General features: G+C 41.6%; 1 protein-coding gene and 1 pseudogene across 35 annotated transcripts in view; both read left to right on the top strand.

The window, feature by feature from the left end:
• CREM (cAMP responsive element modulator) overlaps positions 1-11,832 on the top strand; it is a 65,770-nt gene extending 53,938 nt beyond the window's left edge. For 10 of the 35 annotated variants that reach the window (XM_073801593.1, XM_019933315.3, XM_073801596.1 and 7 more), the window contains 3 exons: positions 3,026-3,061; positions 6,990-7,146; positions 10,372-10,830. In XM_073801593.1, coding sequence (XP_073657694.1) covers positions 3,026-3,061; positions 6,990-7,146; positions 10,372-10,525 — 347 coding nt within the window. In that variant the 3' untranslated portion in view covers positions 10,526-10,830. Of the gene's footprint in view, positions 1-3,025; positions 3,062-6,989; positions 7,147-10,371 lie in introns of all 35 variants that reach the window. The other 25 variants (XM_019933331.3, XM_019933321.3, XM_019933327.3 and 22 more) reach the window with 5 other exon arrangements.
• A 233-nt stretch (positions 11,833-12,065) lies between these two features.
• LOC109549669 (heterogeneous nuclear ribonucleoprotein K pseudogene) lies at positions 12,066-22,615 on the top strand (annotated as a pseudogene).
• The last annotated feature ends 3,129 nt before the right edge of the window (positions 22,616-25,744 follow it).

The following is a 25,744-nucleotide window of genomic DNA, read 5'->3' as shown; positions in this document are numbered from 1 at the left end:
GTTTAACCATTGCTTGAAAATAAATGAACATTTTTATGCGTTTATGTTTACAGAGTGAACATACCACTATCCTTGAAAATATTTTTTTTCACAGTTTTACCCATAATGCTTATACATGATTTACCCATTCTAGTTTAAATTTTTCAGAATGCTGAAATTTTTTAAATGTCACTTTTTTCGCAAGACCTCTTTGTGCCTTTGGAAATCATTATTTTTGGAAATCTGGTCAGTTCTCACAGAATCAATTCTATTGAAAATGCTATTTGAAAATGAAAAGCATATTTTATTTGCTTTTTCGAGGAGCCCAAAGAGCACAGGATTTAAGGGGCCTTTTCAAGGTGTAGTAGAGCAGCTTTGGGGCCCACCTTTGGAGTCCCAGTTCCGCCCCCTCCCCGTGTGGATTGCAACCAAGTGGACCGAGCTAGATATTTGACTTGCAAACTTTTTGACTATGACCCACATTTTACAGCATAATGCCATAGACCTTGTGTGTGTGTATGTGTATTTATATAAAACAAGTACATTTATATAAAACAAGTTTCAAAAATAGTGCTTATCCTTACTCTATGTGATGTACTCATACTTGTCTATTCCATTCTTTTTTTAATGCTATTCTTGACCCATGAAATTAATTACTGAATTACTCATGGTCTACAACTTATAGTTTGAAAAGCTGATCTGGACCAAACTCAGGCTCCAAAATAATGACTGGCCTGGTAAAGGTTTTAGGAGCATTTGCTTACAGGATCATAGAATCGAATGTGAAAGTGAATATCTTTGGTTTATAGAATTATATTATTGATTCTGTTGGGTATAGTTTAAAGTTTTATTAGAAATAGTTCTTGGCTTTGTTCATAAGCTGATTATGTTTAGGAGCCTAATTCCATACCCTTTAGTCTCCAAGTCTAAAAAACTCTGATGAATTGTATTCAGCCTGGATTTCTGAATTGTTAAAAAACAAATATTACAACTTAATTCAAATTTGGAAAACAGTATCTTAGTGAATAAGGATGCATTTTACCTTTGTGAAAAGAGGCTGCTGGAAAAGGTTTTTATTTGGAAATTCTCACGTAAAGGAATGTTTTGGATCAAGTTATAACAGCTTCTTGAAGTTGGTAGCGAAGCAAGTTATAATCATGTTGGAAATGAAAACAAGAAGTCACTCATCTACCTTAAGTTTCCATAAAACTCCAAACCTGTGTGGAAGGTATACTGAAATTGCCTCCTCACTGTTTCTGAAAAATTTTTAATGAAATATAGTTTAGGATAATTGTTTCACTTTGTCCAGTTTTATATGCCTATATGAATACGTTGCCTAATAAAATAATTATGATGATGCTTTGCATTTACATAAACTTTAAAATTAAAAAAATCACTTATGGGGTGAGTGCTATCAAAGAAGCTGTCAGATCACGAGAGACCCACAGGAAGCAGTAATATGGGTTAAAGGATCAGGGCAAGCCTCAATGAAGAAACCATGTTTAAATACCGGAGAGGAGAAGCACTTTCCATGCATTCTCACTGAGGCACTTAGCGCAGATATTGTTACACTCATTTGCATGTAACTGAACAGGGATCGGATCGGAGTGGGTAAAGGCTCTCCTAGCTCACAAAGCTAGCAAGTGGTGAACCCGTTTGGGTTTTCAGACTCCTTGTCTGGTTCTGTTCACACCATATTACATTGCTGCTCAAAATCCACCTGACATTGGTAAATTAATGCTACGGTTAGATGAGTTATAATAGCATACTACACACTGCTTATAAAACATGCAAAATGAAGTTAGCATCATGTTAAGTAGTCAAAATGGATTTTTTCTAGAATATTTATTATTACTCTCATAGGACAATAGAGCATATATTTGCTATTATAGAGAACCTTAAATTTCAATATTCATAATTTCATCTTTTTACATAGACTTTTTTTGTCACTTTAAGAGTTTCACTTAATAAACAACTCAGGAAGGTCCCTTATATGTGTAACTTAAAATAAAAAATAGTACTGGCTTAATTCCACATGGTCTGTCTGTTATAGTAATTGTAGCAAATTTGAAAATGATCAGTACTTAGTTACACTTATATAGGATTTCATTTTCCTGGAAAAAGTGGAGCAATGGAGGAGGGAAAGTTTTTGACAGTGTGAGATACCAGGCGAGGACAAGCCTGATTTGGGCATTTTGAGTACTGGTGTGGTGGTGGGGAGGAGAGGATCAAAAGGAAAAGTGAAGATGTCCTTGGTTCGCTGGAGCCAGGGAAAGAAGCCCCTGCTAACAAGTACGGCTCCTAAGTCACCTCCATTGCGTGTTACTTCAGTGTGTTTGGGATTAGTGACGCAGAGCAAAATGACATATGAAGGGAGGAGCTGCACATAGAAAAATGTTTCTATTCAGCTGATGTGCTCAGAGATCTCAGTAAACCAATAAGCAAGTAATATCACCATCATTTGGGGTGTTGATAAACTGTTTCACTTTGGAAGCTATCAAGATAGGCATTTGGCTGAGTTTCTTGTTTCTTTCTTGGTTAGAAAGAAACAAACACCTTTTACTTGTGAGGTTTTCAGTTTTCTTATTACCAGTCTGATGAGATTGTATCGTGTTTCTTTGTGATCCTCCATCTTCGAGGTTCTCTTTTAAATGATTATGCACATTAAAAAGGACATTTTATATTATCTTTTAATGATTTATTCTCTAAAGGGATATAATAAAATATAGTAGAAATTTTAAAAGCTTTTTAAGGGGCATATTTTTTAAACAAAATAAGGAATAAGAGCCATACGTTTCAGTCATTCTATTACCTAGGTTTGTTAGAAGGGAAACTCCAGGGGAAAATATGGTTGTTATATGTCTTTTAATTATACAGTATAAGCATAATTTGGAACATTGTCTTTCAGAACTTAAGGAAGGGAAGAGGAAGGGAACTAACATTTGATGAAAGCCTACCATGTGCCAGGCACTGTGCTAGACACTTTGACATACATTATAGGGTTTATTGTGAGTATTAAATGAGATCATGTATCCCCATTTTACAGATGAGGAAACTGAACTTGCCCCAAGTCACATATCTGGTAAGTGGCACAGCTGGACTAGAACCCAGACTCCAAATCCCATGCTTTTTCTGCTGTACCGTGTTTAAAGCTTGCAAAGAGAGGTATGAAGTTACTGACCAGAGTTGAGAGTCCTAGGAATTTTCTTTCCCATGAAATATTGACACTAAACCTAAACTTTTTTTTCATGTCAGGAGTTAGATGGTTGGAATCACACTGTAATTACAACTCCTCTGTTTCTAAAATGCCAGGGTAGATAAGTAATATTTAAGGGAAGACTTAAGAAATAATGCCTTTTATCAAGAAAGGTCAGTTTGAATAAATATATGGCATCTTATCGGGCTTTCCATGGCTTAGTGTTAAAGACTTAGCTATAATAACAATAGCTAATTATAGTCTTACAATAATAAGATTGCTTATTTTAAACATTCTGAATGGCAGTGGGCTTTTGCAAAACCTTGAGAAGTTCAAAATTTACTTTGTGGTGCACATGTAAACTCACAAAGCACCCATTGTATGCCGAGGACTGTGCTAGAGTCTAGGGTAAAAAAGATATCCCTGACTTGCCTTTAAAGTTTGCTGCCTTAGAGTAAAATTAATGTATAAATATCTTTTTCTTATTCTTCTTCAGTCATGAGCTTGAAGCCCCCACTGATGGCCCATTTATTTTCAGAAATAATTTATACAGTGAAATTCTAGCATAAAAAATAATTTGGACACTTTCAGTAGTTAAGATGGAACAGGAATTGGCCTTCTTAAGAGTACAGGGATCAGAATGTGTCATCGAAGAATGTAGTATGGTTCTCTGAACTGTGATCCTCAATAGCTAACCTGCTTTAAATCACCACTGCATCCATAACACTAGAAACTAAAGCTAAGATAAAAACTTTTGGATAACTTGTTTCAAAAACAAAACTTTTTGACATTTGGATTTCCTCAAAACAAGAGATTCTCTTTGCCCATATCTTATTAACATGCTTGCTAATGTGATCATATTTGAATATATGGAATTCATCCACTGATACTTATTCAGTGACCATTAGAATAGTACTGTCATATAGATTCGTTGGGATATTACAGAAATTTATACAAATTCCTACTAATTTATACTAATTCCTGTTTCTGGCTTGAACTAATGAGCTGCAAACTGATTTTTGTTGAAGGAGATAAAATGAATATACACTATGTCTGAAAAATTGTAATAAAACCCAGTTTGTTAGCTAACATCCAGAACTAATACATCCAAATATATCATTCCCTTCCAAGTTATCATTTTAAAGCGGTATGTTTTCCTGAGCTGTTGCTCAAAGTGTTTTAAGAATACTTCTTTTGAAAGTGCCATTGTTCTTCCTGGTGCCAAGTTTGGTCCTTGGAGGGTAGTTTCAGCTTTTGGAAATAGGCACAAGTTTAGAACCATTTCTGGTTTTAAGACCAGTGAATGAACTTTACTTTTCACCTGCAAAGTATTCCTGCCCACCCCGACTTTTTCCTTTTTTGAAAAAATGGTTACTCAAGCATTCTGCTTTAACTTACAGTACAAAAAGTACACACAAAACTCGAACAAGCACAGCAAACCCCTCTGTACCTTTCTATTCATTGTATTGCACTCTTTGTCAGCAGTGTTTGGCAAGAGCAACCCTAGACCGAGGTCTGCATCCCTGCTGCCTGCAAATGTCAGCATAATGACACATGGACTTCTTCTTCGTTGCTGGCCATTGTTCCAATTTTAGAAAGCCTCTGTTGCCTCCAGCGGGTTCCATTGTTTAACCTTTATTATCCCATAGCCACCTTCCCTTGATGTGGATAAAGAGAAAAGGAGAGAACCATGTTGTTCTGTGCACCGTTCTAGCTCCTCTGGCAATATGATTAAAATATTTTAAAAAAAATCTTTAGTAAGTTTACAACTGATTTTTAAAGTTATCTTCTTCAATATTTCAAAAATTTCTATGACACCTAATGAGACATATGTATGTACAATATTTTAATTAGTCATGAAAACAAATTTAGGATTTTTCCCAAGTTTATTAATAGAGATTCTGCTGGTGATCATTATATCTATCACAGTTACTGTTTATTCACCATTGTTTATTAAATTATATATAGAAAGAAGAACCTTATAAATGATATTTTTGTAAACCTTATGAAGAATTGAATGATCTTCACCCAAAGCCCTTTTTTTTTTTTTTTTTTGCGTTACGCGGGCCTCTCACTGTTGTGGCCTCTCCCGTTGCGGAGCACAGGCTCAGCGGCCATGGCTCACGGGCCCAGCTGCTCCGCGGCATGTGCGATCTTCCCGGACCGGGGCACGAACCTGTGTCCCCTGCATCAGCAGGCGGATTCTCAACCACTGAGCCACCAGGGAAGCCCCCAAAGCCATATTTTTATTCTTTCACCTAACTCTTGAGCCCTAGAGGGAAGACACCTGGCATTTACCCAAAAGAAGCACATAGATCAGTTTTCAATTAACATTTTAAACTGCTTGGCTATTTTCAGTGATAATATTCTACTTAAGTGAAAAAAGTCTGTGTCTCCCTTTGGGTAAAATTTTGTTTCTTACTCAATAGGTATAATACATTTTAATGACATACAGCAGTGATGCATTTCATATTTTGATTGGGATTTAGATCAGACCAATTTTTATAGGATTTTATAGGATTTTTTAACCTTTTTCTTGCATTTAGCTTTGAGAGAGCATGTATTTTGTAATATCTCATCAAAACGTCAAATTAATTCTGGACCATACGTTCTCAAAGTTGACACATTGGTGGTAGAAACATGTTTAATCACTTAAATCCATCTGTCCTTCCTAGGAACCTGTGTTTATTGCAGTAGATAGACAAATTTTGAAATTAAATTATTACACTTTGGGACTTTTAGTATTCGCTCTGAATACTAAATAAATATTTAAATCTGTCATTTAACTGTGATTATACTATAATTAGAAAATGTGTTTTAAAAAATGAATACTTAGAAATGTATTATTATCCCAAGAAATCTAAGAAAGACAAAAATTATCCTTCCCTAGAGAAACCAGTTTTAAGTAGAGCTTTCCTGTTTCTTATTTTGTCCTTGTTTTTAAGCTGAAAATACAGTAAGCTAGTATTTTCCTTCCAGTACCAGTACCAGTACCAGTCATCACCTGTTAATAAGACTTGCACTTAAAGACATTCAGGAACTGTTTCAGGCATGCTGCAGGGTTTAGGAAAATCTCTTAGCTGGGGTATTCAGAGGATGGAGATGTTCTTCTTAATTAAAATGTTTGCAGTGGTGTGCTAGGGCCAGCTCCCACTCATTTGCTGGGGCCAATTATTAAGTTTTCAGGATTTTTATGAACTGGTTGCAAAAACAGACATTATTAAAAACTAAAGATATAAATACATATATATTTAACAAATTACATTAAAAACAACATTAATAAATACTTAAAACTCATCATTTCTAATAATTGTATCTATGCTCTTGAGGTTATTTACATCTATTTTGTCTGTATGGTGTGCTACTTATTGTTGTATGTCTTTCCAACTCTACATTTAGTGAAGTCATATCGGTAGCTTGAAATTGGCCATGGTGAAAGCATTTACATCATGGGAATGATAAACACTACGGACCAGGGCTTTTTTTTTCCCCCTTAGAGAGCTGGTGGTTAAATATTTATCAGCACACCACTGATTTTAGGCTAAATGAACTATCAGTTGAAAAGCCTGTCTACTTTAGCCTTTGATAAAAACCTTTCAATTAAATGTATAGAGCATGCTGAGTATCATTGTTCCAAATGCTGAAGGGATCTTTGATACCTAAAATTTCTATAATGTTCAGAATAATCATCTTAAACATTAGCAAGCTCACCTCTTAAAACATGTAAAAAGAAGTATGTTATTTCCAGGTCAATTTTACGTAAAATATCAAGTCATAAGTTGTTTATATAACGTGATATTTTGTTTCATTGCAGCCACCACTGGTGACATGCCGACTTACCAGATCCGAGCTCCAACTACTGCTTTGCCACAGGGAGTAGTGATGGCTGCCTCGCCGGGAAGCCTGCACAGTCCCCAGCAACTAGCAGAGGAAGCAACACGCAAACGAGAGCTGAGGCTAATGAAAAATAGGTAAGATGTTTCACTAGAAACCGCAACCACTTAGGGGACATATCATTTATTACTGTGGGGCTTTTAAAAAATTAACTTTTCCTCAGCTATTTCTCCCAAGTTACATGTTGTGTGGCATTTTATGTGGGCTTGTGCTCTGCATGTGCTAAGTAAGTCTTCTAGTCAGAGTTCCAGGCATGAAACTGTTTCATCAGCAGGCCGTACATCCTCATGTGTTTTAGGGTAATGTCTAAAAGATACATTCATTTTTTTTTTTTTTTTTTTTTTTTTCGGTACGCGGGCCCCTCACTGTTGTGGTGTCTCCCGCTGCGGAGCACAGGCTCCGGACGCTCAGGCTCCAGACGCACAGGCTCAGCAGCCATGGCTTACGGGCCCAGCTGCTCCACGGCACGCGGGATCCTCCCAGACCGGGGCACGAACCCGTGTCCCCTGCATTGGCAGGCGGACTCTCAACCACTGCGCCACCAGGGAAGCCCGATACATTCATTTTTTAACTGATAATGGAAGGACTTTATTACAAATAAAGATTCATTTTGTACTTGGTATTTACTTTGTGAAGTAGGTGATACGTATAATTTTTAGCTTCTTTGTGAGCAAAATAAATCTGAGTGTGAGTTCAGAATTTTCTAAGTCTTTTACATGTAGTTTTCTTTTATCTATTTTGTAACTTTGTTTTTTCTCTATTATACCCAAGTACAATCTATTGTGAAAAATTCTAGCTGGGGACAAGTACAAAGCAAGAGGAAGAGTTAAAATTACCCACAGCCCCACCGCATAGAGATGCCTCCTATCGTACATACGCTTCCAGTTCCCTCTCTCATTTTCTCACGTGTTCTTGCACATTTCATTGGCTAGAAATAAACAAGAGAGCCCCTAGGTGCACGGGATTCTGAGAAGGGTCTATTTTAGCTTCCAAATTTCAGTTTCAGAGCAGGACAAGAGAAAAGCAGATGATGAATGGCTCTTCGGTTGCTCAGTGTCTGCTGAGCAAGTTTTCAGTGCTTGTTTCTACCGTTTTTTTGTGGGTTTTTTTGCGATACGTGGGCCTCTCACTGTTGTGGCCTCTCCCGTTGCGGAGCACAGGCTCCGGACGCACAGGCTCAGTAGCCATGGCTCACGGGCCCAGCCGCTTCGCGGCATGTGGGATCTTCCCGGACCGGGGCACAAACCCGTGTCCCCTGCATCAGCAGGCGGACTCTCAACCACTGCGCCACCAGGGAAGCCCTCTACCATTTTTTTTTTTTAACTCACACATAGCTTTCACATGAGAGTAGGTCTGGTTATTCTCCCTTACTTTACAGATGAGAAACTGAGGTTCAGAGAGGTCAGGTAACAAGCTGATTAAGATCACACAGCCCAAACTGGACAGAACCTGGAACTGCAGTCAGGCCGTCTTTCCCCAGAGCCCACCCTGCACTAACACCAGGTCACCTCAAAGAGACCCCGGTGTCAGCTGCAGATTTAGCTCTATGGAGAGTATGTAGGATTTACTTATTAATGTCAAAGACCTCTTACACATTCTCTCAGCTAAATTCCTTGGCTGGCATTCATAATAGATACTTAATTGTATTTCTGCCAATCCAGCTACAGTTGTTATTTCTTTAATAACCTTGTCAGCTTTTCCTCTTTGCCATGTACTTCCTCTCCATGCTAAGGGTATATCCAGACCAATGCAAGGCCTGAAAATGGAGCTAACTATTAATAGAAGAAACAGGTGTCTTCCTTAGCCGAGACTACTTAGGAATGTACCACCTACTGGTGTGGCCATCCAGAGCTTTGTGCCTGGAATATTTTGACTCTGGTAACATGCATGCAGGCGCATGAGACACGAAGTATCCATACTCACGAGAAATAGCACAGCTTGGTAAATTACACTTGAAACATTAGACATCCCACAACACAGCTATTCGACATTTAAAATTTCATTTAGTAGTAACTTGTTTTGTAAAATGACCATCTATCTTCCTTCCAGACCTAGAATTTAATATAATGATTTAATCACAAAAACCTTGGTGTTCAGAAATGTATTTTAGTTTCTTTGTGGAAGAGTTGAATTGTGTTCCCAAACTGGCAAACGTATAAGTGTGCTTGGATTTATTCTTGGCATTGCCGTGTGCATGATTTAGATTAAATTCATCTGTGCTTATCAGATTGTGTTCACTTTTACACTGTTAATTTTTCTGTTAACCAGTTAAGAAGTCTGAGAACCTTTCACGTTCACAGGGTGATGGCTTTGTTCTTGGCTGGGGAGTAGGGCTCGATCTTTTCCTGCAGTTCATTGGGATTTCAAGGGCTCTCTTCTGCTGACCCTTGCTTCCCACAGAGAAAACACAGATAACCAGTTGTTAGTGAGCATCAACTATCCTAAAAATAAAACAGAATTGGCCACATGTGTTGCATGTGTCACTCCTAGTCCAGAATTGCAGCAGTGCTAACTGGCATTACAGTAACTGGCGATTAGACGTTCAACACAACTTTTGCTTATACATATTTGAATTACCTGTTTCAATGTAGGCTTTTTGATATGATGGGTACGCCAAAGGCAGTTATTCTCAAAGGAACACTCCAAAATAAAACTGTTATCAGAGGGTATATTCTCTAGAGGAGTTCAATGATGTAGTAGCCCCCCCCCCCCCACCCTGAAAAGAAGGAGAAAGAAAGAAAATGTTGGCCATGTCCATTGTATTTTGGCAGGGTTATGTGTGAAAATGACTAACTCAGCTCCTCTGTTTGTTTGTGTGTGTTGCTTTGGCTGCTGGTCTGGCCTTCCTCTGGGCGTGTCTGCAGTGCTTTAAATCCTGGTTAGCAGATGCATCTCTCGCGTCCTTTCCATGACTTCAGCTGTGGTGTTCTCACATTTCTGGATTTAAGTTATCTGAATTATTGAGGGTTGTATTCTGTACCCTCTCTTCTCTCCTTCCTTAGTTTTCAGAAGCAGAGTCCCTTCTATTTTGGTTTATGAAAATGTGCATGATTTGTTTATTGTTATTCTTATCCATGTTGTTTTCTAGCCGACAAACTGTTGGCTTGCAGTCATGATTGATCTTGTTTTACTGAGATTTAGTCTTGAAGAATTAAAATCTCCAGTGCTGACACTGGTTTCTAAGGATTAATTTTTCTAATCATTTTTGATCAAATAAAGTTAACTCATTGTGATGGAATATGTGGCTTTTGGTGGACAAAAATAATTAAGAGAATTGAAAAGATCTGTAAATGTTTTTGTAGAAGTTCCACTTGGGGATGTGGTCCTATCGTTTCGGTTACTGAAAATCTTGCTGGTCACTGTGACCATGGGACGTGTGCCCTAAGAAAACACCATTTACAACGGATGCCGGGCGAATTGTTGTGCTCTGCCGTCGTTCCTGCTGTCTTAGGCTAACCTCCCAATGAGGCATGTGCTCGGTTACGACTGTTGTGCGGCTCCGTGCGGACATCCCCAAGGACTGACCGGCAGTTGAGTCTGGGGGGCAGAGACTCACAAGCCGCTCTGGATTGTGCTGAGAGGTTGTTCCTGTTGTCATTTGCCTTGTGTTGGTTCCAGGGAAGCTGCCCGGGAGTGTCGCAGGAAGAAGAAAGAATATGTCAAATGTCTTGAAAACCGTGTGGCTGTGCTTGAAAACCAGAACAAGACTCTCATTGAGGAACTCAAGGCCCTCAAAGATCTTTACTGCCGTAAAGCAGAGTGACTTTGACTTGGGCCTTGTTTGCCCAGAGCTCTAATCAAGGCAGGAGATGCAGCAGTCTTACTAATTGCCATGTGGACTTGTGGAAGGGATGCTTGTGACCCTTCAGAACCCAGTTTGGCTTAGGGTTTGGAATCGCATTGGGAATGTTGTCCCAGGATTTGGAACACCACGATCACATTTACCAAGCTTACTTCAACCTCCCTGTCAGTAGCATGCATGTGAAAAAAAATGTTTTGTTTTTGCCCTTTTGCTTCTACTCTCTTATAGGGAAGCTGCTAAAGAATGTCGACGTCGAAAGAAAGAATATGTCAAATGTCTGGAGAGTCGAGTTGCAGTGCTGGAAGTTCAGAACAAGAAGCTCATAGAGGAACTGGAAACCTTGAAAGACATTTACTCTCCTAAAACAGATTAGTAGAAATATTAAACTATGAACTGATTGCAATATGTACAGTTGCTTTTGAAGGCAATACAATATAAAGCCAGCAAGAATTATGGCTTTTTTTTTCCCTTTATCATTCATCGTATTTTCTAATCTCTAACATTCCCAAACTGCTTCACTGTACGTAGTTAACTCTTAGCTGTAACTTCAATTTTTTAAAAGAGGCAAACTGTAAAAAAAAAAAAATTCTTAAAATGCAACATTTGTAAGGCTTGTTCCAGTGCCACATATTTGCAGTTCCCGATCTCTGTGTCATGAACAGTGTCCTATGCAATAAAAATTTTTTGCAGGTCTTTAAAAATCATTTTAGGAAAGGATGATCAAAGATAATGCATCCAGCAGTACAATAAAAGTAAACCACAAAAAATACCTCAGGAAAGAACTGAAAGAAAGAAAGAATTGAAAGAATCTAATGACATGCCTATGTGAAAATAATAGCCTATAAATGAATTTATGGCATTTGCAGATTTTTATATTGGTTGCTTTGTAAAGAAAATATTGTATTGCTGTCCTTGAATGCCATAGTTGAAGAGAGTTTTTAATAGAACCATGTTGGTTACACTTTGTAGTGTTTGGTGCTCATTTAACTATCTGAACATATACTACAGTTTTTACTCTTGTGTAACATAAAAGATCTTGCAGAAGTTTTTAGTGTCGGTTTGCTATTACATGATGAACATTAACGCAAATTTTAATATCTGTCCTGATTTAAAGGTTTAAGTTAGAATTGTATTTGCATACCGTCAAGGGGGTCCACTGCCGATTTCCACAGTGGGTCGTGATCTCCGCAGTGTTCTTTCTGCCATCTCATCAGAAGCTCGGCCCCAGGGCTTTTACACAGAAGAGCAGCTATGAGAGGTTCAGCTGGTATGATGGAGTAGGCCTTTCTGCAGATGGTCTGGAAATCTCCTGCTGGTGGCCCTCTATTTTGAGTTTTGGCTAACAACCATAGGAGTTTTGTTTTTTGTGTTTTATAAATTTATTTATTTATTTTTGGCTGCGTTGGTCTTCGTTGCTGCGCGCGGGCTTTCTCTAGTTGCAGCGAGCGGGGGCTACTCTTCATTGCGGTGCACGGGCTTCTCACTGCGGTGGCTTCTCTTGTTGTGGAGCACAGGCTCTAGGCACGTGGGCTTCAGTAGTTGTGGCTCACAGGCTTAGTTGCTCTGATACATGTGGGATCTTCCCAGACCAGGGCTCGAACCCGTGTCCCCTGCATTGGCAGGCAGATTCTTAACTACTGCGCCACCAGGGAAGTCCCAACCATAGGAGTTTTAAAGTAAAAACTAAAACAACCCAAAATTTTATTTTCCACTTCAAAACAGCTACTTTTAGGTCAAACATTTTTTAGTCTGCACATTCAGATGAAATTCATTACATGGGGTGATTACTGGTATCCACATTTCATCCTGCTTTTATAATAAAAAACTTCAAGGTATAAGCCCAAAGCCCTAACCACAAGATGCTCTGTCACCTCATTCTCCGGTGGGACATATGTTGAAGGCCTCCTGTGGGCTAGACTTGCTGCATTTTCTGCTGTGACTCCTGACCTGTTAAGGCTGCCCCTCCCCTAGTTTCAGTAGTGGAGCTGGTCATTGTGTGGAGCTGTGTGTTGCGGGGTAGAGAGCAGGAGGCCGTCGTGCAGAGTCTAAGTGCTATCCCCACACCGTCATCCCCTTCCCTTATCTGCAACTCCCAGGAGGTTGGGCGGGCATGCCGTTTGGGGCTTTCTCTAGAAATACTTATTCATCCTACAGAGTCTGAGCTCTGAATATCTTATATCTCAATTTTTGTCTTTTGTTCTACAGAGAAGTAAGATGAGGAAAGAAGACAAGAAAGAAAAGAGGAAAGGAAAACCCCAGGTTTCAGGTGAAGGAAAATGGTGCTTTGTACTCACACATTCATCGTTCACACAGTTCACTCATCCTTTCATTCAGTTTATCAGTCAGTCAGTCACTGTAAATGACGTGTGCTCAGAATGTGGACACCGAGAGGGCAACCCAGGGATGTCGAGGCAGGAGACGCTCTGTGTTAGAACTGGAGGAAGCTGTAGGCAAGGTCAGATGAACTCTTCCTGCAGGAGGCAGACTTGGAAGTGAGTGGTACTGCTGGGGGGTGGGGGCAGAGTGGTGCATCCAGATGGGGTACAGAGCAGGCACGCCCCAAAAGGAGCTGGAGTCAAGGAGATGGGGGAGGTGAAGTTAGGACTCACCAGGGGTTGGTTTGGTGTAACAGAGAGCGTGCGTGCATATGTGTACCCCACTGTGTCGTCTCAGGGGAAGGAGATTGCATCTGACTACTTGGGGCCCTACATAGCTGATGTCCCCCCTTCTCCACGGTGGCTTAAACAGTGAGGAAATGTTATCACCTCACAAAACCCCAGGCGCAGAGGTGGGAGATTCAGTGTCTCAACCCGGCCTCACGACCGTTGGCTCCCTGTGTAGCTGGTTCCCCGATCCGGATATTGCTGCCCGGGTACAGGCACCAGGGGGGCAGCTGGCAGCTCCTCTTCCGTTTGTCCTGTCTTAAGAGCAAAGGGAAACCTGCACAGAAGACCTTCAGCAGTAGACGCCCATCATACTCCTTCTGTAACTGCTCGCTGGCAAGGAGAGTGGAATTAAATGCTCTGGATTACTAGTGAGGATTCAACCCCTGGGGTGGGGAGGGTTCCAGGCTTCTGCGAAGCATATGGCCAATCGGTGCAGAATAGAACTGGGTTCTGCAAGACCAGGGTGTGGGCAGCTGGCGGTGTCTGCCATACGGATGATGTTTGAGGCCGCGGCTGGTGGGGAGCTGGGAAAAGCTGTGTGACTCGGGGCTGGAGCCAGGCTGTCGGAGCCGCACGGGACTCCTCCAGATTCCGGCTCATCTGATTTGTCCCTGGAAGCAGACCTTTTGCTGCTAGATTAGCATGATTCGCTAGGTCTCCACCCAGCCTTAGCAGATGCTGCCTACAGCCTCCTGGTGGCCAGAGCGAGCCGTATGTTGGAAGCCGTGTGAACATGGCTCATCTTGTGCAACAGTGTTGCGCAGAGTCCAGAGCTGTCACTGCATCTGTGGCTTTTTTTTAATCCTAAGAGTTTCCGCATCTGGACTTCTGGAGATAGAAATTACTGATCCTGGGTCAGGGGATTAGACCACCTCTGCCCACAGCCCTGCAGTTATGGGGTGCACGGGGGAGGCACGTGAAGCTCGCCTTTCAGCTCACCAGCTCCCCGGAGGGAAGGTGTAACCTTTTAAAAATACAAATTGTGGACTTGCCTGGCGGTCCAGTGGTTAGGGCTCTGCGCTTCCATTGCGGGGGGCATGGGTTCCCTCCCTGGTTAGGGAACTAAGATCCCACGTGCTGCGGGGAGCAGCCATAAATAAATAAAAATACAAATTGTCTCTTTTTAGTTTTCAAAAATCAACATGTTAAAAAATAGTTTAATTTTTAATATTGGTAAGATGTACTTGAGGTTCAAAATTCAAACTAAAAAGTCTGTCTCCCATCCCTGGCTCCAAGCCACCCGGGAGGCAACCACTGTCACCAGTTTCCTTTTTGTGAAAGAGATTCACCTGTTTCCTTAGATTCCTGTCCCATCTTCAGGGCTGTGGGATGAGGAGTTTCTGGGAAGAGACACAGGGAGTCAGCGTGTTCATTCCTTCAAGTCTACAAGTGACAAGGGGTCCAGGAGGAGGGGACCAGGGGCCCTGGCAACACTGGCCCTTTGCTGGCACTTCCTAGACTCTTCCGTTACGTCCTGAGTCCTGTGGATGCTCTAACCACGCAGTTGTCATCATCAGAAGTAATCGCTGCCGTTCACTGAATGCTTTCCCTGTGCCAGGCACCAAACCGTGCACCCTACGGGGCTTATCACACCTAATTCTCGTCAGTGTTGGTGCTTTTATCATCATCCCCATCTTGCAGATGAGGAAGCAGGCTTGGAGAAGGTAAGTAACTTGCCCAAGGTCACAAAGCTGTTAGGGCTCAGGGCCAAGAGCAAAGCCGGCAGGGAGCGAGGGAGCCGGGACCCAAAGCAGGAAGGTGGCCGGAGGGGGTGTGTGCTGGCCAGGTAGGTGGTTGGTGGAGACAGTTCTGTGGTCCAAGTGGGTGGACTTAAGAGCACCCGAACGTTTCCTGTTCTAACGGACAAAAGCAGGCATCCTTTCTCTCTGCTGTTTAAAATCCATGACGCTGATCAGGAGAAAATGATCCTGCAGTTTTAAGGACTAGCTGTTGGGATATCAATCAAAGCTACAGATGTACACATTGAAATAGAATCTTCAAGCTAAAAGAGGTCATAAAGGTATAACTTACTCCTTTAATTTTATAGGCAAGGAAACCAGATTTTAGGTTGATTTACTTAAATGTTTATAGTTATTGGGAATGGAGAGACTCAGAACTCTTAACTAGTATAGTCATCTTTATATCCCCATGATGCCTCTCTTTTTCTATAAACTGGGTTTTCGACCAGCTTTTGGTGAAAGCATAGCTTTCTAGAAAACATTAGCTCTTGTTGTCCCTGAAACAACGGGAGGATGCTGGACCCAATGGGAGGATGCAGGACCCTGCTGGACCCATCGATTGCTGACACACGGCACAATGTCTCTAGAACAGCTGGCTCTTAATGAGGCTCGTGATGGGTCCTGTTTTTACTGTCTGGTGAGCTCTGGGAAGCACTGACATGGCAGACTAGTGTCGGGCTTGACTTGGGAATAAATTTTTAAATTCTTACCTTTTATTTATTCATTCATTCATTTATTTGTGGCTGTGCCGCTCGGCTGGTGGGATCTTAGTTCCCCAACCATGGATCAAACTGGGGCCCAAGGCAGTGAAAGCACTGAGTCCTAACCACTGGGGAATTCCCAAATTCTTCCCTTTCAAAACACAGTAACTATTGGTACACTTTTGAGGAAGTAAGTAGCCCAGATAAGGAGGCTCTTAATGAAAATATGATTTTTATTTATTTTATAATTTTTGGGCCATGCAGTTCCCTGACCAGGTATTGAACATGGAACCCCATCAGTGGAAGCGTGGAGTCCTAACCACTGGAGCGCCAGGGAGTTCCCTGAAAGTGGGCTTTTTAGATAGAGGACAACATGAGTGTGCCCATGTGTCTATTTGTGTTTATCATTCCCTGTGTTGAGATTTGGTTCAGCAGCTCTGGACGTTCCTATCTCTGGCCAGTACCATGCCTGTTTCTGCAGACACTCATTTTGGAGAACACTGACCACGTGGCCTGGGTCAGGCCTTACCCCATCTCCCTCTAAGCCATGGTTGCCCTTGAGTGGCTGTTCCTAGCCTGCATTTATTGAGCACACAAGATGGTTTAATGCCACAGCCCTACATAGTGTATATGCTGTTTCTGTAATTCCTTTTCTTTGAAATATTTTTAGTCTATGAAGACTCCAAAAACTCGTGGGTGGGCTCGTTCTCTGTCTAGCTGTGACCCGCCGAGGCAGCGCGGCAGCATGGGGACGGTAGCCTTGCCCCGCTACTGCAGCACTAGGGTGTCAGTTGGTCCCGCCCGGAACACTTCAGTTCTGCCCTGCAAGGATAGATATATTTAATAACTGATTGGTGTGTCCCTTTAATGTAAGAAAATGGAAACTGAACAGCCAGAGGAAACCTTTCCCAACACCAAAATCAATGGCGAATTTGGTAAGTGCCCTGCTGAAGATATGGAAGAGGAACAAACTTTTGAAAGATCTAGAAACACTGATGAGATGGTTGAATTAGGCATTCTGCTTCAGAGCAAGAATGCTGGGGCAGTGATTGGAAAAGGAGGCAAGAATATTAAGGCTGTCCATACAGACTACAATGCCAGTGTTTCAGTCCCAGACAGCAGTGGCCCCGAGTGCATATTGAGTATCAGTTCTGATACTGAAACAATTGGAGAAATTCTGAAGAAAATCATCCCTACCTTGGAAGAGGGCCTGCGGTTGCCATCACCCACTGCAACCAGCCAGCTCCCGCTCGAATCTGATGCTGTGGAATGCTTGAATTACCAACACTATAAAGGAAGTGACTTTGACTGCGAATTGAGACTGTTGATTCATCAGAGTCTGGCTGGAGGAATTATGGGGCTCTAAGGCGCTAAAATCAAAGAACTTCGAGGAACACTCAGACAACAATCAAGCTTTTCCAGGAACGTTGTCCTCAATCCATTGACAGAGTTGTTCTTATTGGAGGAAAGCCTGATAAGGTTGTAGAGTGCATAAAGATCATCCTTGATTTTATATCCGAGTCTCCCATCGAAGGACGTGCTCAGCCTTAGGATCCCAATTTTTACGATGAAACCTATGATTATGGTGGTTTTACAATGATGTTTGATGACGGCCGTGAACGTCCCGTGGGATTTCCCATGCCGGGTAGAGGCGGTTTTGACAGAAGGCCTCCTGGTCGGGGTGGGCGTCCCATGCCTCCATCCAGAAGAGATTGTGATGATAAGAGCCCTCGCCAAGGACCTCCTCCACCTCCTCCTGGACGAGGGGGCCGGGGTGGTGGCAGAGCTCAGAATCTTCTTCTTCCTCCACCACCACCACCTAGAGGAGGAGAGCTAATGGCCTATGACAGAAGAGGGAGACGTGGAGACCGTTATGATGGCATGGTTGGTTTCAGTGCTGATGAAACCGGCGACTCTGAAGTAGATACCTGGAGCCCATCAGAGCGGCAGATGGCTTATAAACCACAGGGTGGCTCTGGATATGATTATCCCTATGCAGGGGGTCGTGGCTCATATGGTGATCTTGGTGGACCTATTATTGCTACACAAGTAACTATTCCCAAAGACCTGGCTGGATCTATTATTGGCAAAGGTGGTCAGTGGATTAAACAGATCTGTCATGAGTTGGGAGCTTCGATCAAAATTGATGAGCCTTTAGAAGGGTCCGAAGATCGGATTGTTACCATTACAGGAAAGAACACGGGACTAGATACAGAATGCACAGTATTTGCTGAGCAGAACAGTGTGAAACAGTATGCAGATGTTGAAGCATTCTAATGCAAGATATATTTTCTTTTTTATAGTGTGAAGCAGTATTCTGGAAAGTTTTTCTAAGACTAGTGAAGAACTGAAGGAGTCCTACATTTTTTTTTTTTATCAGCTTCTGTTTAAAAAGCCAACATTCCTCTGCTTCATAGGTGTTCTGCATTTGAGGTGTAGTGAAATCTTTGCTGTTCACCAGATGTAATGTTTTAGTTCCTTACGAACAGCATTGGGGGTTGGGGGCGGGTGTGCAAAAACATTGAAATTTTGAAACAGCAGAGGAGTGAGTGAATTTTAATTTTTGTTCATTGTTGGTGGTTTAAAAAAAAATGCCCCCATGTAATTATTGTGAACGCTTTGCTTTGTGGACACTGTAACATTTGGGGGGGTGGGATAGGGAGGAAAAGTAACAATAGTCCGTATGTCCCTGGCATCTATTCAGAGCAGTGTGCAGAATGTAATGCTCTTTTGTAAGAAACGTTTTATGATTTTTTTTTTTTTTTTTCTGTGCAGTACGCGGGCCTCTCACTGTTGTGGCCTCTCCCGTTGCGGAGCACAGGCTCCGGACGCGCAGGCTCAGCGGCCATGGCTCACGGGCCCAGCTGCTCCGCGGCATGTGGGAACTTTCTGGACCGGGGCACGAACCCGTGTCCCCTGCATCGGCAGGCGGACTCTCAACCACTGCGCCACCAGGGAAGCCCCCGTTTTATGATTTTTAAAGTAAATTTAGTGAACGTAAAAACAAAAACAAAACCTCATGGGTGATATTTTCTGCCATGGACTCTCCAAGTCCAAAGCCCGAGGAAGGTAGGGGGGTAAAAGGAGTTTTCTCTGATCTAGTTTAGTAAATTATCTGCATAGTAACTCTGGGAGGTCTTGGGTAAACTGTTATGGGGGAGGGGCAATAATTTGACAAGATTTGGAACCCTATGACTATAGGTTTTCCCCAGGAGTATACAGGTACACAGTTACTTGCAAATACAACGAGCTATTTGGTATAGGAACCTTATAAATTAGTTCTAAGTCGTATATTTTTGGCAAATAAATGACTAAGATGAATCAATCACGTATCGGTAAATTGCCAATTTTGCTTATAATTAGTTACTTTAGGTGGTTAAAATATAATGGAAAATGAGACCAAGGTCAAAGAATTCTGCTCACCGTCCTACCTATGGGTGTCACTCAGCCCTGGCGGTGGATGGCATTTTATCAATAGTTCTCATCTTAACCTGTTATCAGACTGTCGGCCTCGTGAGGATCAGCTGAGCATGATCACGTCACTGAAGTTATTGACAATACTGGGAAAATAAGTGTTTCATTCACTGAGGGAGAGCAGTGATGTTTCAGTAGTTAAAATACTAAATATCATATGATATCGCTTATATGTGGAATCTAAAAAAAATGGTACAAATGAACTTATTTACAAAACAGAAATAGAGTCACAGATGTAGAAAACAAACTTATGGTTACCGGGGGGAAAGGGGAGGAGGGATAAACTGGGAGATTGGGATTGACATATACACACTACCATATATAAAATAGAGGGCTTCCCTGGCGGTACAATGGTTAAGAATCCGCCTGCCAATGCAGGGGACATGGGTTCAAGCCCTGGTCCAGGAAGGTCCCACATGCTGCGGAGCAACTAAGCTCGTGCACCACAACTACTGAGCCTGCACTCTAGAGCCCATGAGCCACAACTACTGAGCCCGCATGGCACAACTACTGAAGCCCACATGCCTAGAGCCTGTGCTCTGCAACAAGAGAAGCCACCACAATGAGAAGCCCGTGCACTGCAACGAAGAGTAGCCCCCGCTCGCCGCAACTAGAGAAAGCCCGCGCACAGCAAGGAAGACCTAACACAGCCAAAAATAATAAATAAATTTATTTAAAAAAATAAAAAGTAAAAAAAATAAAATAATCAACAAGGACCTACTGTATAGCACAGGGAACTATATTCAATATCTTATAATAACCTATAGTAGAAGAGAATCTGAAAAGTATATATAAAAAACTGAATCACTTTGCTGTACAGCAGAAATTAACACAACATTGTAAATCACTATACTCCAATAAAAATTAAAAACAAACAAACAAAAAAATACTATATCCTGTTAGATGCTGAGGTCAGCATTTGTCTTGTTATCTTAACTTGAAAGATGAAGAAAATGTGACTGGAGATGGAGGCACTGATGATATTTGGGATCTCTTAGAGGTTAGATTAGTGACACGAATTAATGATATTGAAGTTGTCTGCCTTTGAACGGTTTCAATTCAGGGACTCTGATATATGAAATTATGAGTAATAAGAGAATGTTAGAAATCACAAATTTTAGAACATTAATCCATTTCATTGTTTGTTTAAGAATGCACATTTTACTATCCTTTTCGTCACTTAACCAGCCAGTGTTAAAACACATTTGATTTTCCACAGAGGTTGCAGCTTTTAGACAGTGTGATTTTTTTGCAGGCATGTATAGCTCTGTATTATTTACAAGCTTTCTTTTATCCTTTTATTGAGATGCCTGAATTGGTATTTCCCAGCTGGACTTCGCTGGAGTTTAGACCTTGAAGGGCAGAACGCAAATCTACTTTATCAAGGGTACATAACCTGCCTAACTCGTTCATTTTTGCAGTCAAGAAACATGGCTTACTTCATTAAACGCTGGTGCTCTTGCTCCAGAAATACTCATAGGATTGCAGCAGTTTGGTGGGGGGACAAGGGGGGCAGTCCGCAGACCAGTGTGGGTTCCCAGAGCACCCAGCATGGTGATGAAGGGCGAGGAAGCCTGGGCTGCAGTGTGGACTCTGCAGAGCGGCCGGGTCACCTCCCACCCACCCGGGCAGGCCTCAGCCACCAGAGCACAGGAGGACTTATGTGCAGCGTTTTAGACAGAAGGCTTTTTTTTTTTAATATTTATTTTTTTATTTTTGGCTGCGTTGGGTCTTTGTTGCTGTGCACAGCTTTTTCTAGTTGCGGCAAATGGGGGCTACTCTTGTTGCGGTGCGCGGGCTCTAGGCATGCGGGCTTCAGTAGTTGTGGTGCGCGGGCTCAGTAGTTGTGGCTCACGGGCTCTAGAGCGCAGGCTCAATAGTTGTGGTGCACGGGCTTAGTTGCTCTGCGGCATGTGGGATCTTCCCGGACCAGGGCTCGAACCCGTGTCTCCTGCATTGGCAGGCGGCTTCTTAACCACTGCACCACCAGGGAAGCCCCAGACAGAAGGCATTTTCACTGTAACTCATCACTCGAATACTTTCTGCACTGCGCTTTCACTGCCAAGGGCGAGGGTTCAATCCCTGGTTGGGGAAATAGGATACCACAAGCCGCACGGTGCAGCCAAAAAAAAAAAAGAATTCTCTCCTAGTTTTTATGAAATTCTCAAATTACAAATGATACTTTACCATTCTTTATATCACAGGAAGCAGAATAAAACCAAATCAGTTAACTGTAAATGGGCATGCACCATCTTAGTGGAGTGGTGGAAGTGTTCTAAATCTAGATTGTGGTGATGATTGCACAACTAGGTACATTTGCTAAAAATCATTGAATTGTACACTTAAGAAGAACTGTGGTATGTGAATTACATCTCAGTAAAGTTACTCACAGAGCCCAAATTAGTTGCAGTGCATCATATGACCACAGAATGTCAGCAAAGATTTTTCCATAAACCTATCTCCAAGGGGGACATCATCAACCACGGCTGTGGCTGCTGCCCTTCACCACAGAAATTCCTCTGTCCTGGGTCTCAGGGGCTTGAAGTTACCAAACACCAGAGTCAGGTATTAGGAATAAGGAAATATTTTCAAATATTGGCTTATGCAAATCTACAATGATCGGAGCTATCAAATCGTTTAATCCATGATATATACAATTAAGTAAAACTCACACCACAATAATCTTCAATAAGCAAACTAGAAATTCAGTCCTATTGGAAATATTAAAGTCCTTTAAAACTAGTTTTGGACTAATTATACGTTCTAGTAAATATTATACAAACTTTAAAAAATTTTTTCTTCTTTTTTTCATTTTTTGGTTTTGTTTTATTTATTTATTTTAATTGGGCCATGTATCTTTTTTTTTTTTTTCCCCGTCCGCATGGCATGCAGGATCTTAGTTCCCCGACCAGGGATTGAACCCGTGCCGTCAGAGCATTTAGTATCCCAGACCTCACTGTCTCATGACTTTGATTTCAAAGCTTTCAAGTCAGGCAGTGGTTATTTTTAACAATTCATCCTGGGGGGAATTCCCTGGCCACCCAGTGGTTAGGACTCCATGCTGTCACTGCTGAGGGCCCGCGCTCCACCCCTGGTCGGGGAAATAACATCCCACAGGCCTTGTGGAGCGGCCAAAAATAAAAATAAATAAAAAGAAAAAAAAATTCATCCTGACTAAAAGAACTACAGCAACAAAACCAAAAGCAATCTTATGGATGATACAGCGTGTAGAATGAATAATGGCTGTCTGTTGTAATGGAGGACTCATGGCTGATACAGCTCTTCCACTAACTCCCTGGGTCACTTAACCAGCCCAACCTCTGTTCCTCTGCTTTGACCTTGGCATTTAGTGATACTGTGAAGAAAACGGCTGACCCTCAAATTTCTGAGAAGAGTAAATACAAGTAATATTTCATCAGACCCTATAGTTTCTTATCCCTGTGAGCACAGTTTCTACATTCTTGGTACTGAAGTCATTAACCCAAGAAAGCATCGTTCAGATTGCCTGTAACCGGAGTTCACGAGCGAAAGGGCCGTAATGAAGGCAGAGGCATCTACTTTGATCTGGTTCACCTAGGTTAAGATTTTGACACATTAAGACTTTATTTAGACGAATGTTACTTCACTTACACTTATTTATAAACATGCTCAAAATGTGACTGACTGAAAATTTTCCAGCTCACAAGTCTCCTCCCTTCTTCATCTTAACATAGCTGCACTAAGAGGAAGTATTGGCAGCCTAGAAGGGGCTGTGGTTTTCAGTGTTTTAGGAGGTTTACCTTCCCATAATCCGATTTACTGTTTTTACGTTCTTGAAAGATATAAATTAGTAATGAGAGAGAGAGAGACTGTACTCCTTTTAGAAGATTTCTCCATGTTAATTAGTTATTTGAAAGGTTTTATTGATTACTTTCTTTAACTGAAAAGGAGTTCGATGGAAATTTTTTAAATTGTACTTTTTAAATTTACATTTTTAATGTAAAATATAATAGCCATAAAAATCAAAGTTTAGTGACTTCCCTGGCGGTCCAATGGTTAAGACTCCAGGTTTCTACTGCAGGGGGCACAGGTTCAATCCCTGGTCAGGGAGCTAAGATCCTGTATGCCATGCGGCACGGGCAAAAAAAAAAAAGGATACATGGCTCAACTTAAATAAATAAAACAAAACAATGAAAAAAAGAAAAAAAGATTTTTTTAAAGTTTGTATAATGTTTACTAGAACGTATAATTAGTCCAAAACTAGTTTTAAAGGACTTTAATATTTCCAGTAGGACTGAATTTCTAGTTTGCTTATTGAAGATTATTGTGGTGTGAGTTTTACTTAATTGTATATATCATGGATTAAACGATTTGATAGCTCCGATCACTGTAGATTTGCATAAGCCAATATTTGAAAATATTTCCTTATTCCTAATACCTGACTCTGGTGTTTGGTAACTTCAAGCCCCTGAGACCCAGGACAGAGGAATTTCTGTGGTGAAGGGCAGCAGCCACAGCCGTGGTTGATGATGTCCCCCTTGGAGATAGGTTTATGGAAAAATCTTCGCTGACATTCTGTGGTCATATGATGCACTGCAACTAATTTGGGCTCTGTGAGTAACTTTACTGAGATGTAATTCACATACCACAGTTCTTCTTAAGTGTACAATTCAATGATTTTTAGCAAATGTACCTAGTTGTGCAATCATCACCACAATCTAGATTTAGAACACTTCCACCACTCCACTAAGATGGTGCGTGCCCATTTATAGTTAACTAGTTTGGTTTTATTTTGCTTCCTGTGATATAAAGAATGGTAAAGTATCATTTGTAATTTGAGAATTTCATAAAAACTAGAATTCTTTTTTTTTTTTTTTTTTTTTTGGGTGCACCGCGCAGCTTGCGATATCTTAGTTCCCCAACCAGGGACTGAACCCTCGCCCCCAGCAGTGAAAGTGCAGGGCAGAGTCCTAACCACTGGATGGCCAGGGAGGTCCCAGAGAGAATTCTATTTTTTTTTTTAACCTGTGTTAGGTCTTCGTTGCTGCGCGTGGGATTTCTCTAGTTGCAGAGAGCGGGGCTGCTCTTCGTTGCGGTGCGTGGGCTTCTCATCCCGGTGGCTGCTCTTGTTGTGGAGCACGGGCTCTAGACACGTGGGCTTCAGTAGCTGTGGCGCATGGGCTTAGTTGCTTCATGGCATGTGGGATCTTCCCTGACCAGGGCTCGAACCCATGTCCCCTGCATTGCAGGCGGATTTTTAACCACTAAGCCACCAGGGAAGTCCTGTTTTCTTCCCCCCCATTTTTATCGCAGTACAATTGCTTTAAAATGTTGTGTTGGCTGTACAACAAAGTGAATCAGCTCTATATATACATATATCCCCATATCCCCTCCCCCTTGAGCCTCCCTCTCACCCGCCCTATCCCACCCCTCTAGGTGGTCACAAAGCACCGAGCTGATCTCCCTGTGCTATGCAGCAGCTTCCCACTAGCCATCTATTTTACATTTGGTAGTGTATCTATGTCAGTGCTACTGTCTCACTTCGTCCCAGCTTCCCCTTCCCCCACCCCCCCCCCCGCCCCGTCCTCAAGTCCGTTCTCTATGTCTGCATCTTTATTCCTGCCCTGTCACTAGGTTCATCAGTACCGCTTTTTTAGATTCCATATATGTGTGTTAGCATACGGTATTTGTTTTTCTCTTTCTGACTTACTTCACTCTGTATGACAGACTCTAGGTCCATCCACCTCACTACAAATAACTCAATTTCATTCCTTTTTATGGTGGAGTAATATTCCATCGTATATATGTGCCACATCTTCTTTATCCATTCATCTGTCTATGGACATTTAGGTTGCTTCCATGACCTGGCTATGGTAAATAGTGCTGCAATGAACATTGGGGTGCATGTGTCTTTTTGAATTATGGTTTTCTCTGGGTATATGCCCAGTAGTGGGATTGCTGGGTCATATGGTAGTTCTATTTTTAGTTTAGTTTAGTTAAGGAACCTCCATACTGTTCTCCATAGTGGCTGTATCAATTTACATTGCCACCAACAGTGCAGGAGGATTCCCTTTTCTCCACACCCTCTCCAGCGTTTATTGTTTCTAGATTTTTTGATGATGGCCATTCTGACTGGCGTGAGGTGGTACCTCATTGTGCTTTTCATTTGCATTTCTCTAATGATTAGTGATGTTGAGCATCCTTTCATGTGTTTGTTGGCCATCTGTATGTCTTCTTTAGAGAAATGTCTATTTAGGTCTTCTGCCCATTTCTGGATTGGGCTGTTTGTTTTTTTGATATTGAGCTGCATGAGC

Source organism: Tursiops truncatus, chromosome 2 (assembly GCF_011762595.2).
Source record: "Tursiops truncatus isolate mTurTru1 chromosome 2, mTurTru1.mat.Y, whole genome shotgun sequence".
In the NCBI taxonomy this organism is placed as follows: Eukaryota; Metazoa; Chordata; class Mammalia; order Artiodactyla; family Delphinidae; genus Tursiops; species Tursiops truncatus.
Note: the sequence above shows the minus strand (reverse complement) of the source record. Positions and strands in the feature narration are given on the sequence as shown.